The sequence below is a fragment of the Coregonus lavaretus genome (genome assembly GCF_964263955.1).
Source record: "Coregonus lavaretus genome assembly, chromosome: 13".
Lineage (NCBI taxonomy): Eukaryota > Metazoa > Chordata > Actinopteri > Salmoniformes > Salmonidae > Coregonus > Coregonus lavaretus.
The window spans coordinates 31,077,532-31,092,697 of record NC_140000.1 but is presented as its reverse complement, the minus strand read 5'-3'; the positions used below and the strand labels follow the sequence as shown (position 1 = coordinate 31,092,697).

At 42.8% G+C, this 15,166-nt stretch overlaps 1 protein-coding gene across 4 annotated transcripts in view; it reads left to right on the top strand.

The window, feature by feature from the left end:
• LOC311140757 (R-spondin-2-like) overlaps positions 1-15,166 on the top strand; it is a gene marked incomplete at both ends in the record, with an annotated part of 80,971 nt that overhangs the window by 49,841 nt on the left and 15,964 nt on the right. For 2 of the 4 annotated variants that reach the window (XM_084175975.1, XM_084175974.1), the window contains 2 exons: positions 4,219-4,362; positions 4,757-4,945. In XM_084175975.1, the coding sequence (XP_084032101.1) occupies positions 4,219-4,362; positions 4,757-4,945 (333 nt within the window). Of the gene's footprint in view, positions 1-4,218; positions 4,363-4,756; positions 4,961-15,166 lie in introns of all 4 variants that reach the window. The other 2 variants (XM_084175973.1, XM_084175972.1) reach the window with 1 other exon arrangement.

The following is a 15,166-nucleotide window of genomic DNA, read 5'->3' as shown; positions in this document are numbered from 1 at the left end:
GAGTGCAAGAAGAGGATTGGGAGAATGTCATATGGTCAGATGAAACCAAAATATAACTTTTTGGTAAAAACTCAACTCGTCATGTTTGGAGGACAAAGAATGCTGAGTTGCATCCAAAGAACACCATACCTACTGTGAAGCATGGGGGTGGAAACATCATGCTTTGGGGCTGTTTTTCTGCAAAGGGACCAGGACGACTGATCCGTGTAAAGGAAAGAATGAATGGGGCCATGTATCGTGAGATTTTGAGTGAAAACCTCCTTCCATCAGCAAGGGCATTGAAGATGAAACGTGGCTGGGTCTTTCAGCATGACAATGATCCCAAACACACCGCCCGGGCAACGAAGGAGTGGCTACGTAAGAAGCGTTTCAAGGTCCTAGAGTGGCCTAGCCAGTCTCCAGATCTCAACCCCATAGAAAATCTTTGGAGGGAGTTGAAAGTCCGTGTTGCCCAGCGACAGCCCCAAAACATCACTGCTCTAGAGGAGATCTGCATGGAGGAATGGGCCAAAATACCAGCAACAGTGTGTGAAAACCTTGTGAAGACTTACAGAAAACGTTTGACCTGTGTCATTGCCAACAAAGGGTATATAACAAAGTATTGAGAAACTTTTGTTATTGACCAAATACTTATTTTCCACCATAATTTGCAAATAAATTCATAAAAAATCCTACAATGTGATTTTCTGGATTTTTTTTTCTCATTTTGTCTGTCATAGTTGATGTGTACCTATGATGAAAATTACAGGCCTCTCTCATCTTTTTAAGTGGGAGAACTTGCACAATTGGTGGCTGACTAAATACTTTTTTTCCCCACTGTATATATATATATATATATATATATATATATATATATATATATATATATATATATATATATTATTTTTTTTGCTCCTGAACTACTTCTACTCTCAACCTCTCCATCACTCTCCTTCTTGGTAAAATAGCCTTTACACAGCCTGGAGGTGTGTTGGGTCATTGTCCTGTTGAAAAACAAATGATAGTCCCACTAAGCCCAAACCAGATGGGATGGCGTATCGCTGCAGAATGCTGTGGTAGCCATGCTGGTTAAGTGTGCCTTGAATTCTAAATAAATCACAGACAGTGTCAACAGCAAAGCACCCCCACACCATAACACCTCCTCCTCCATGCTTTACGGTGGGAACTACACATGCAGAGATCATCCGTTCACCCACACGCATCTCACAAAGACACGGCGGTTGGAACGAAAAATCTCCAATTTGGACTCCAGACCAAAGGACAAATTTCCACCGGTCTAATGTCCATTGCTCATGTTTCTTGGCCCAAGCAAGTCTCTTCTTCTTATTGGTGTCCTTTAGTAGTGGTTTCTTTGCAGCAATTCGACCATGAAGGCCTGATTCACACAGTCTCCTCTGAACAGTTAATGTTGAGATGTGTCTGTTACTTGAACTCTGTGAAGCATTTATTTGGGCTGCAATTTCTGAGGCTGGTAACTCTAATGAACTTATCCTCTGCAGCAGAGGTAACTCTGGGTCTTCCATTCCTGTGGCAGTCCTCATGAGAGCCAGTTTCATCATAGCGCTTGATGGTTTTTGCGACTACACTTGAAGAAACTTTCAAAGTTCTTGAAATGTTCCATATTGACTGACCTTCATGTCTTAAAGTAATGACGGACTGTCGTTTCTCTTTGCTTATTTGAGCTGTTCTTGCCATAATATGGACTTGGTCTTTTACCAAATAGGGCTATCTTCTGTAAACCCCCCCCCCTACCTTGTCACAACACAACTGATTGGCTCAAACACATTAAGAAGGAAAGAAATTCCACAAATTAACTTTTAAGGAGGCACACCTGTTAATTGAAATGCATTCCAGGTGACTACCTCATGAAGCTGGTTGAGAGAATGCCAAGAGTGTGTAAAGCTGTCATCAAGGCAAAGGGTGGCTATTTGAAGAATCTCAAATATAAAATATACTTTTGGTTACTACATGATTCCATATGTGTTATTTCATAGTTTTGATGTCTTCACTATTATTCTACAATGTAGAAAATAGTATAAATAAAGAAAAACCCTTGAATGAGTAGGTGTTCTAAAACTTTTGACAAGTAGTGTAGTGTTTTCAATAATACCATTACCAATCATGAGCTCTTTAATCCCACCCCTCAGCTAAGAGTAGGTAAATACCCTTAATGTAATCTCCATTGAACCTCACAGGATATAGGCCTACAGTATACATATCGTGTCAGGAACATCAATCATTAAACTTTCTTTGATGAGGGTGATAATCAAGCATTATGCCAATGACCAGCCAGAGAGCCACTAGATACTGTATCTAGGTAAAGAATCAAGAAGGGTGTGGAGGCTGGTATTCAAACATCTTGTCATCTTTTCAGAAGGTAGGCGACATGGGCGACAGCGCGACGGGTGTGTCCCCAACCAACTCTGATTTGAGTGTGGTTAGTGTATGTGATGTGTTTGTGTGTGTGTCTGTTTGCATATATGTGTGTGTGTGAATGTGTGTATACAGTATGTGTGTGTGTAAGGTTTTGTGTTTATGTGTACACGTGTATATGTTTGTGTGTGTACATGCCGTGACGTGTGTGTATGTGTGTACTAATGTGTGTGTGTGTGTGTGTTCGCGGTGGGTTTGTTTAGACTGGTTGGGATTGGAAAAGCGTGAGAGACAGAGTGAGTGGGAAGAGGCCATACTTAGGGGTTCAAAGTGAAAAGGGGAGGGACCTCCGTCGTTGCGGAGGAATGCAGAGCGAGCAGAGGAGGCCTGATGGTTAGCTGGAGATGGTGTAATTAAGGGGCGTGATTGTGAGAACCTTCTCCGGGCCCGCAAAAGGGTCCTAGATAAAAGAGTCTCGGGCCTTGTACTCTGTATCTGTTACATGTGGATAATTACTTCAACACACAATCACACACTCACATGCACATATGGTGACTCTCCGTGAGACACAGAGAAGACCAGATGCCACCACCATACCTGAGAAAGCCTAGTAGAGCGAGTGATAGAGATGACTGCTGCTAGTTGGCTGGCCTATAGATCAGTGGAGGCTGGTGGGAGGAGCTATAGAAGGACGGGCTCATTGTAATGGCTGAAATGGAATTAATGGAACAGAGTCAAACATGTGATTTCCATATGTTTGATATGCTTGATACGTTCCATTTATTCCATTCCAGCCATTACAATTAGCCCGTCCTCCTATAGCTCCTCCCACCAGCCTCCTCCGCTATAGATTGTGGTTAGCCGACCAATCAGGCCACTTCGGAATTCTGAGGAGTGTCATAAATTAGACAGCTCGGGTGAGGGCTTCCTTTTAATCATGCAGCCCAGTGCGTCGCCCCGTCGGTGCGGCTCGTGTAATTTGGGCCCCTGCCTGAACATGCTATTTGCAGAGTAAAAGGCTTGATGACACGTCGCCCTCGCCGCACAGTGCTGCGTTTCAGCCCGGCAGGGTGGGGCGTGAGACGATAAGTGTGGCGTTGTGTTTCTCACCAAAGACATAAGCGTTGATTAGTTAGTTTGGCAGGGGCTCGCAATGTTTTTGTTCCCCAACCCAAACTAACACAAAACCGAGGATTCTATCACAGCTGTATGCCAGCTTCCTAATCACAAAAAGTTAATTCTTACCCCGATCAATGATGCAATGTCTGATAAAACTAAGCTTAGAATAAGCCATATCAAACATAAGTTGAAGGCACGGGTAACACTAACTTGCTTAAAAAATGTATTTAAAACCAAAACAAAATGGAATCCCTCAAACCCATTCGTGGCTAGGACATGAGAACCAGGCCCAGACCTCTGTGTTGTCTCCAGACTGTTGGATGTCAGGCTAGTGATCTGTTTTCCTGCCTGTGTTGAAAGGGGTCACAGTGAGGGAATGTTTCACTAACTTTACTGTTGTCATTTCACAGTTCACACTCTTCACTCGCTCACACTGAAAACCGAGTGTGCTGAAATATAGCATAGCCCTGGAGATATATGATTATATGATTCACAGGACATCAACACAGAGGCTTTCTTTTGGAGGGGGGCGGTAATCCTTTCAAGAACTCCATCTCCTTCCCCAAACCCCCTTAGTCTTCTATCAACTCCAGATGATATGAGTGTATACTGTACTGTACCGCTGCCTAGCCCTGGCCTTGCCGAGACCTCTTCTCTCCTCTCCTCTCTTCACTTCCCCTCCTCTCCCCGCATCGCCTCTCATCTCATCTCCTCTTCCTCCCACAGGGTGCAGGATAGATAACTGTGAGTCCTGCTTCAGTAAAGACTTCTGCACCAAGTGCAAGGCAGGGTTTTACCTGCACAAAGGGCGCTGCTCCGAGAAGTGCCCTGAGGGCTTTGCGCCCATGGAGGACACCATGGAGTGTGGAGGTAAGAAGGGACAGACATATGTGCGTCTGAAATATCTCCCTATTCCCTATGTAGTGCACTACTGGGCTATGGTCCAAAGTAGTGCACTATATAGGGAATACGGTGCCTTTTTGGAGTCATTCATATTGTGTTTGAAATGTGGAAAGTTGACAATGTGGATCACATTGAGGCAGGATCTCCTAGAACTGATTGACTTTACCCAACAGTCTTTAACCTTCTAACCTCTAGTATATGTTTTTGAATGAAACAGTAGAAGGATGGAAAGGACCACACACCAAGAGGTTATGGCCATCCTATAGTCTTTTCACTATGTACTGTAGTAAACCTTGATTTGGGCCCTCCATCGAGTGTCCCTGGTGCTACCCTTTAAATACTCATGTCTCTCCCCACACAGAGGGCTGCGAGGTGGGCCAGTGGAGCGAGTGGGGGTCCTGCACCAGGAGAAACAAAACATGTGGCTTCAAGTGGGGTCTGGAGACCCGGACGCGGCACATCGTGAAGAAGCCGCCCAAGGACACGATACCCTGCCCCACCATCGCCGAGTCCAAGAGATGCAAAATGGCCATTAGGCACTGCAGGAGAGGTAAGACGTATCACCGTATTGGCAGACAGCTGTTTGGGTGGGTAGATGGATAGTGTGGATGTGTGTGTGTCATCCATCTCTATCTTTATGGTGTTTTTGGTCTGTGGTGTGTCTGTCATGTGCAAGTCTCTCCTCAAGGATTATAGTGCTTTAGAGCAGGGGTGTCAAACTCATTCCATGGAGGGCCTAGTTTCTGTAGGCTTTAGTTTTTTTCCTTTCAATTAAGGCCTAGACAACCAGGTGTGGGGAGTTTCTTACTAATTAGTGACCTTAATCCATCAATCAAGTACAAGGGAGGAGCGAAAACCCGCAGACACTTGGCCCTCCGTGGAATGAGTTTGACACCTGTGCTTTAGAGACTTGTATCTAGGGTAAGGGGGTAAGGGGCCAGAACCCCCTCTAGGGAGAACCCATTTCCCCTCTCTGGTCTCAGAGTCCCACCAGGTATGTCTGCTGCTCTAGCCCACATTAACCCTGTGTGTCCCTCAAACACAAACCCACCACTTTCTGCCTTTTATTTAACCTTTTGGTTTTTAGGTGCACAGTGGCGTTTTCATGCATGAAATATCTGTATTTTTCCATGGCCGCCCCATTCAAGCCAGCTCACCAGGTTTTTCTGGGGTATATTTTTCTCTCTCTCTCTCTCTCTCTCTCTCTCTCCCCCTCTCTCTTCAGTTGAATTCTTCAAAGTATGAACTGCAGGTTTCCTCAATGGCACTCTCTGTTTCCTCCCGTCCATTTGAAAGTTATTTGCGGTACGCACAGCATGTACGTCGACCATTAAATGAGAAGTCAGATCTGGAAATATTTTTTGTGTAAATACAGCTAGGAAAATATTTTTCCTGAAGGTTTTCAGTTCTTCACAGATGATCCAAACACACCATTTAGAGTGATGGCCTCGTACAAGTGTGCTTATCGACGAGGTGATGACAGAAAAGCTGTCCCTAACTCAAATATGTCCCTAACTCAGTCAATGTGATTTTGGATTAGGATATGCTGTGCATACACTTCCTTAGGCAAAACAAGGAGATATAGGAGTTATAGTGGCAGAATGGCAAATTTGATTCAAGCCTTCCGAAAAATTATGAAAAAGAACATTGTTCAACAAAAGCAGGAAAATGTCCTACTCTCTCTCCAGGATTTTCCTCAATTTTTGGTATTGTATGTTAAATCCAAGTACCATTTAGTGAGGTGGTGAGAGAGTAAATAAACTTGAAATAAACCATGATCGTCTCTCATATTCCAGCAATATTGAGGCAGGCAGTGCTTTCTGGCTTGGAAACTGTCCCACTGGGCACAGACGTTAATTCAATGTCTATTCCACGTTGGTTCCACGTCATTCAGTGTGTGCCCAGTGGGGTGATTATGTGGCACATTTCGTTCCCTATCCCTTGTCCTGGTTTCTTCTTTAGGAATTTAGCACTGCTTGCTTGACCTTTTCCAAAGTATTTTATGGTCTTCTTTAATTAAAACCTGGCATTGTTGGGCCTGTGTTACTGGCATAAATTATTTAGTATGAGGTCAGTGATGGGGAGTTATTGTGAAAAGTCTAAATTGAATGCATAGCAAAGCTATTTTTCTGCTAGCCTGTAGAAACCAAGTGTGGGGGCCTCTAACGTCGACCTCGCTTATCACTCCTGTCTCATGGTTGATACGGTCATTGTCAGTATTAGTGTCTTCACCCCATTCAATGTCTCTGGGAATGGTCCATGGCTTCAATTTAGTTGTGTAGTTAAAGTTGTCTGTAGTTGTTGCAGTGTGCTCTTTTTGGTTACAAAAATGGCAGAGGTGGCTCGTATCATAAAGTTGAGTTTTGTACTTAAACAGCACTGTTAACTCCCCGACCCTCAAGCCGCTCAACCCTAAGTGGTAGTGAGAAATCCTACCCCCCAAAACAAAGCCTGTGAAACGAAAGACTCGTCAATGTCAAGCTGTTTAAATAAATACTATGTAAAATGGAAGCCATTTAAGTCGAGCGGGATAAGGGAATGCCAAGAAAGCAAAGAAGAACAAGTACTCAGGGTTCCACACAGCCCAGAGATTCATTTCAGGCAGGCAGCATGGACCCAGTCCCAGACCGACTGACATTGTAAAATAATCACTTCCCATAAGTGATAATAAAGAGTAATCCAACGGGAGGAATGTCTGTCTTTCCCTTTGGTGTGCAGGTGACCAGGAAGTGGTCCAAGCCGGTGGATGAAGATCAAGAGGTTCATGGAAAGGCCTCATTACGCCTGGGTTCATTATGAAATACCTCCCATTTGACCTCTTAAATTACAACAGATTCCAGGGACTTTGGGCAGTAAGGCCCTCCAATGCTATCTAATACACCACGGCTTTGCTCCGCAATATAACAAATTACGTCTTAAGAAGTGAATAGGATTATGCCCAGGCTATAACCACAATGTATGTTTTTTCTTCTAAATATACCTTTACAACAATATAACCCAACAAGAAAATAAGTTAGTGTGTGAACTAGAGTAGAATCCCGAGTGACATGAAAGAAAGAAAGGCTGGGTTAAGAAAATATAATTTGGACTGCATGTAATTTCTTCCCATTGAACACCAGTATTTGGGATAAGTATTGGATTAGATTGCTGTGGATTAAATGAGACAGGAAATATATATATATATATATATATATATATATATATATATATATATATATATATATATATATATATATATATATATATATATATATATATATATATATATATATATATACATGTATGTAGGTATACACTATTTATGGCAATGTTTATCTGATCGCCCCGGCTTGCATTTCCATGCGCTGAAATAACACTGGAAGTCATTTACAGATTCATGTCCCCCAGCTTAACCCTGACGCACAGAGTCAAGGATCTTTCTTCCTCAGTGTCTTCTGAGAGACATAATCCCTCATCAAGAAAATATATATGGAGAGAGATAGTCAAAGCCCAGATAATGTCAAGGACGTCAAGGAACAAAGCATTTCTCACCGAAACGCGAGGATACGTCTAAAGTGTGTCTGATATATTCATGACATCTCACCGTACTGTATAAACAATATGATATAGTTTTCCCTTCCACCACCATGTTTCAATTTATTTTCTCTACTGGTATTGACATAATAACTTGCCACTGGGCACAAACTGGCTGAATTAACATTGTTTCAAGGTGATTTGTCAACGTATTGTGACTTGGAATCTACGTGGAAAATACATTGGATTTGAAAAAGTAATCAAAGCTGTTGTTTTGAGGGTGAAACTTAAACCACAGGATTGTCATCATAGTAACCACATTTCAACATAGACAAACCTTGTATAAAATATGTTGAATTTCTACCTTTAAAACAACGTCAGATCTTCAACGTAATATCCAGTATCAGAAAACAAAATAGATTCACTGTTGCTATCAAAGTCATTCCAAAGGGTAGGTTTAATAGACAATAGACAAGAACAACATAAGATATTACATTACATTCAAAATAGAAAATTCACCAAGAGACAACAAAAATACTATTTACACACTATTCATATATACATATTCATATTCTTATATACAGTACAGTTAAATTAGATCTTTAGAAAGAGGAGATACAATATGTATTTTTTATCTTTTTTTTTTTTTTTAAGCTAAACTTGCTTTTTGCCTGAGTAACCTCTGATGGCAGAGCATTCCACAATGACAAGGCTGAGTGACGCATAAATCTGTTTTTGGTTTGGGTACCGTGAAGAAACCCATAGTGGCGTGTCTGGTGGCATATGTATGTCTGTTTATCAAAAATGTAAGTTAAAGAATAGGACTGAATCAAATCAACCAAATTACATGATGGATTCACGTCTCAACCAGAAATAAAAGTTGTGGAATGGGATTAAGCCAGAGGCTCAGATGAAACTATCCAAGCAGTAGATACATCTCCTTTAAACTTAGATATTTTGTTGCGTTGTCAAACAAACACAATTCAATATTACTTTTACAGGAAATAGCCTAAAGTTAAGGCTATCTGACATTGTATTCCTATTTGAACCTTGCCGTGCTTTTAAATTGATTGAAAGCACTGTGATAGACATTGGGTGACAACTAAACCAAAAATCTGACATTGTTTTTGCATTGGAATTTGGTTGTTCTTTTAGATGGTTGAAATCATAGTGATAGGACATTGGAAATTCAACTTTTGGCTGTCTTTTTGAGCGGGTTAATATAGGTCTTCCCTGTTGGGCAGTGGTGTAAAATATTTAAGTAAAAATACTTTCAAGTACTACTTAAGTCGTTTTTTTGGGTATCTGTACTTTACATTATTTTTTTTATTTTCTTACAACTTATACTTTTACTTATCTACATTCCTAAAGAAAATCATGTACTTTTTACTCCATACATTTTCCCTGACACCCAAAAGTACTCGTTACATTTTGAATGCTTAGCAGGACTGAAAAATAGTCCCTGGTCATCCCTACTGCCTCTGATCTGGCAGACTCACTAAACACATATGCTAAGTTTGTAAATTATGTCTGTGTTGGAGTGTGCCCTTGGCTAAAATAAAAAAACATCTAGAAAATTGTGGCGTCTGGTTTGCATAATATAAGGAATTTGAAATTATTTATACTTAAGTATATTTTAGCAATTACATTTACTTTTGATACTTAAGTATATTTAAAACCAAATACTTTTAGACTTTTACTCAAGTAGTATTTTACTGGGTGACTTTCACTTTTACTTGAGTCATTTTCTATTAAGATATCTTTACTTTTACTCAAGTATGACAACTGGGTACTTTTTTCACCACTGCTGTTGGGTGCCAGTCTTCTTCTCCTCACCTCTTCCCTCCCTCAGGGCAAGTAGACAGACTGCTGTTCTGTTCCTTCCATCCTCTCCTCTCCTCTCTCCCCAGGGTGGTCCACTGAAAGAGCCATAAACATGCCTTATTAATAGCTGCTCCATTGGCCTCTGCATTGACACCCTGTTTTCTCTCTCTCTCTCTCTCTCTCTCTCTCTCTCTCTCTCTCTCTCTCTCTCTCTCTCTCTCTCTCTCTCTCTCTCTCTCAAATTCATTATGCTTTAATGGCATGATGACAAGTTCAATGTTGGCAAAGCAAAGTGATACCCATAACAATTAGGAAAACAACAGTGACAACAATAAGAATTGTAGCTATGAGAAGAAAGATATATAACAATAAATATCCAATACAAAAATGTAATAATGGTCAACTGTTCAGAAATTTAATTCAAGAAACAAAATTGTCTATTATAATACATGGAGAAATTAGTAAAAAATATATGTTTCTTCCCTTAGCTTGTGGCAAGCTGTGACATATTGTGCTGCCAACTCATACATATCAGACCTTTCACCCAAAAATACAATTTTTTTGATTGTTCTGTGAATGTGTGTGAGAATTTGATTTGAAGGAGTCAGGCGCAGGAGGGTAAATCACCGAATACAGAGTTTATTCCGTAGGACACAGTTACGCTGGATAGCGTCAACAAAATACAGGCACACGGGGAACAATATCCCCGGAAATACAAGGTACGGGTAGCTCAACCGAGCTACACTCAACTCACAAATAACAATCACCCACAAGGACAAGGGGGGCAGAGGGAACACTTATACATGTACTAATGAGGAGATATGAACCAGGTGTGTGTAATTGACAAGACAAGACAAATGGAATGATGAGATATGGGGCGGCAGTAGCTAGTAGGCCGGTGACGACGAACGCCGAAGCCTGCCCGAACAAGGAGGGGAGGCAGCTTCGGAGGAAGTCGTGAGAATGTGGACATTTTCATTTTTCATTTGGGGAAGAAGGAATCTCTAACCAATATGTATTTGGGGCAGAAGATTAGAAAGTGTTCTTCACGTTCTATTTCTCCCGACCCACAGTGATGACATAATCGCTCTGGCCAGCCATGTTTTTTTGATGGCGTCCTGTTTCAATTGCCAGGCTATGATCACTAATTATGTATTTAGTTAAAGATTAAATCTGCATTAGGCGGAAACAGCACAACGTCCAACCCACCACCGTTGTTATTGTTTTTGTTGCCAAGCTGAAGAGATGTCGCGCAGCATGGTTAAACAATTGCAGTACATATTGTGCTCTTGCAATGATGTCAGAGGGGAAAAAACTGTGTTTGTTGTTTGCAGTAACTTCTTTGTTGTTGTAATATCGCAGATGGACTTGGCAGTTTCACCATTAAGGATTTCAGCTTTAAGGTTTTTCTTTGTTTGGGGTCTTTTAAACGGGTTAAGTATTCAGTGAAGTCTCTTTCCAATGCTCGATAGCGTTCCATCTTTCTCTGACCTTTGACCTCACTCCACCAATGGTCAATGTATGTGTTCTTATTATTCACCCCCAGCTGTCTAAATTCTGCTCTTGGGGCCTCTCTCTCTCTCTGGAGTCTGAGGCTGCTCAGTATTGATGCCATTAGGATTCTCCCTCAGGAGATTTCCCTGCAATCCTAAAAATATATGACAGCCCCCCCTTCTCCTAACCACCAAGCGACAGGTTATTCCATTTTAATACTATTAGATGTTGTGTAAACAACTTAAAATCTTTAAGCTCTAGAAACACCTACTTAATCTTTATGTAATCCCTGGTTTTGGGATTTAGGCTGAGTAGTAAGGTCTTACACAAACACGCCATTGAAACTCATTGGCTAATTTTCTACTGCTCGGCAAATCCTCTTTCAGATTCACAGACGGCTCCAAAGTCACTAGTTGTCATTGACAAGCGGGACATTTGTGTAACTCTTGTTTGCATTTTCTGTTAAATAGGCCAAGTAATGATTAGTCAACCCAGAGTGGATAATATCTATCCACACAAAGACAGAGAGATGAGATGAGCAAGACTCCCAGGCACCATGGTGACAGGGGAGGGAGAGTGTAAGGCAGACTGAGAGAGAAAGAGAGACCCCATAATGATTATCTATGGTCATTGGATTAGGTACCTGTGCTGGGAGCAGAGAGGAGCAGCAGTAGTAGGCCAGTGTGGTGGGGGCTAATGATCTCCCCTGTGTGTAAGAGGAGAAACCTTCTCTGCTGTAGAGCTCGTCTGAGGCCAAGCCCTCCATCGCACTGTCATCAATCATACACTTAGCTAAACTTCTCAGAACAGGCCGCGAGCACTTGCCTTAGCCAGGCAGCAAATGCTTCTCATTGGAAAACCACTTGTGTGTGTGTCCGTGTCTGTACAAGTGTGCAATGCATACTGTACGTGTACTGTACCTTTTTTCCGTAGAGAAATTATCACAGCCTATGAAAAAAGTTGAAAGTATTGGTCACTTGTAACTTGTTATACAGTATTAGTATTTCAGTATTAGTAGTATTTCATTATTTCAGTGTCCATATAAAGTTACATGGCTAGATGAAAGCTAGAAGGCCTGTGAGGTCTTCGTCAGCTGTTAAAGAGCTATGGAATCTGACAGAGTGACAGGCAGCAGCTTTGTGCTCAGCAGCCACCTCTTTGTGTCCACAGGCTCTGTCTCACCCGGTGTGGTTATGAAGTGAACACACAGGGCTGTGGACCAGGTTCTGTCTAAGTCTAAGTGTGGGTCTGTAGATTCTGTCTACCCCAGTGTGGTTCTGCAGTGTGGTTCTGTAGGGAACACAGAGCTCTGTGGACCTCCTTGCCGCCTCCGTCTGGGAACCATGTGTGGCGGTCGGTTTGGTCCTCCTGTAAAACGATGCACTGAGAACTGTGACTGCCCCAAATCCGTTTGGGAGGAAGCGCGGCCGCCTGTCTGTAACACACACCGTCCGTGACACCAACTAGCTCAAGCTAGGATTCGCTTGATGTGTGTTTGTTTGTTTGTCTGTGCCAAATCAAATCAAAGTTGATTTGTCACATGACAAAATACAACGGGTGTAAGCCATACAGTGAAATGCTTACATACAAGCTCTTACTTACAAGCTCTAGTGTGTGTGTGTGTGTGTGTGTACTGTGTCACACAGAATTTGCCTGTTTACGGTAAGAAAGCCAAGCGATTTAGGCGCTGGCAAAGGCTATCCACTGATCGCATCTGACTCCAGCTCATTTCTGGATGTCTGTGTGTCTGTCAGACATACCCCGCTCCCTCTCCTGCTGCCATCATCATGCCAGTTTGCGGAACACAGACTGACAGACTTTCACTGAAGACCTAACTCCTCTCTTATGGAGCACGCTCCTCTCCTTTTCCTCCACAGAGAAGTTCATGGGACAGGCCTCGTCCAAACCAAACAGCAAGTGCTTTGCCTTTGCCACCACACTTAACCAAACCTCTTAAATGCTCTCGGGAAAGAACCAGTCTCTTATTCCTATTCCTCCTCTCCTTTCTGTGAGGCTTTAAAATGACATGATTTGTAGATGATGATTCCTGAGTCCTGATGATTCCACGGCAGATCCGGAATGGGGCCGATGATTAACAGGCGAACTCCGGCCTTAGTAATATCGTGGAAAATCCAGATAAATGTATTTCCCGCCAGCGGGAGTGGGCCGCCAAGTGCTTTCCCAGGGCAGACGGAGAGCACTAATTGGCTGCTGGCCTGTCAGAGTGATTATGCTCGCCCCACGCGGCAGCCTGTTGTGACTGCGAGAGCCATGGCCTAATCTTCATTTAATTAGCTCGGCACGGCCGACACGGTAGCCACTAAGTGGGGCCTCAGAAGTGCCGCGCCCTGATGATCCCCACCTCTCCCTCTCCCCGCAGCCACAGGGGCAGCTCTCTTCCCCTCGGACATCTACCATCCACTGCTGTTCTCAAGAGCTGGTGACATGGTGACATGCATTAACTATGTAATGTATCTGAAATGAGTCATTAAGATGTGATGAGTCAGGATATTCATGAACAGGTAGCTCTCGATGATAATGAGGACGTCGTTGAGCGTTGTGTGACATTCATTTCACCTCTGAGTTTGAGATTTGGAATATATTAGAATGGCGAGGTAGAGAGATTAGAGAGCGTTTACTGCCGTGTTTCTGAGACTCAGATAGAGGATCACGGGTCAGAAGGAAAGACATCAACCTGTCATTGGATTGGCCGGGACCTCTGCAGCTCTGGGCCAATGGCAGTTATAGCCACTGCTGCGGTCGCATTCACAAATTAACACACAAGTTCTGTTTCAGTCATGCTCAGTCCCCACCAATCGCTGTCTTAGATCATTCCTTTCCCTATAAGCACTTATTATATTCTTCTTTGCATCTCCTAACCGGATGGAAATTGATTATCCAAGCGCATGTCTGGACAGCCAATCAACACTTGATTTATGCTGACGGTTCCCTGACCAATCTTTGGGTTTATTTTTCTGCCTCTCAAGCGTTTTCGCTGTGTTAAATCTTCCACAGGAGGAGAAAGTCATTACCAGTAGTCTCCGGTCCTTCTCTGCCGTGGTTGCATTCCTCGAAGAAGGGTGGGAGAAGGGAGTCGGGAGTCTCTGATTAACTCCCCACAAAGTGCCCTGCTCCCTGACCAAAATAAATACGGCCGCTGTCATTTTGTCAGCAACTGTCTTCGGAGAGCAATATTTGAAACACCCGATGATCCTTGCTGGCTTTTATATGGAGAATCCATCGTCATACCACAGGCATGAGCCATAAACATGTGGAGGCCTTTCAAAGACCAGGGGGGTGGAGGAGAAGGGAGGAGGATGGGGTGCATTAGTGCTCACTGGGGCTCCATACTCCACATTATTGTCATCTGGTCGGTTCCAAGCAGGAAGAACGAGGGGGGGACCGGGGCTTTTTTCTCCCACTCTTTGGCCCGACAAACTAGTCGTTTTACCGAACGGCCTCTCTAGACACATGTAGTCACATTACAACATGGAAATCCCAGGCATTTTTTTCATTCATTTTTAACGGCGATGACCATATTAATTATTGCTTGATTTTCTGACATATGGCGATAACGTTTAGGGCCGTGTTAAGATGTAATCTTATACGTTATATGATGAAACATCCATGGAACAACAGACTATTAGTGGGTTTAATCAAGATGATTTGTATGTCCCAAAGTAGCCGAACCAGGTGTCTGACTGTTTGTCTGTTTGTGACAGTGTGTATGTATGCAAGTGTGTGTGTGTGTCCATGAAAGTGTGCGTAGAGCGAGATAACACTGTTCAGGAAAGCCTCCCTGGCTGAGGTTCTGCCTGGGAGGAAATGAGGCAGCATATGCTCAAACAGCAACAGCCCCATCAAAAACAGACGTACACAAACAAACAAAGTGGCAGCACACTGGAGGGGGAGCAGAGCAGAAGGAAAACGTTTCAAGTCC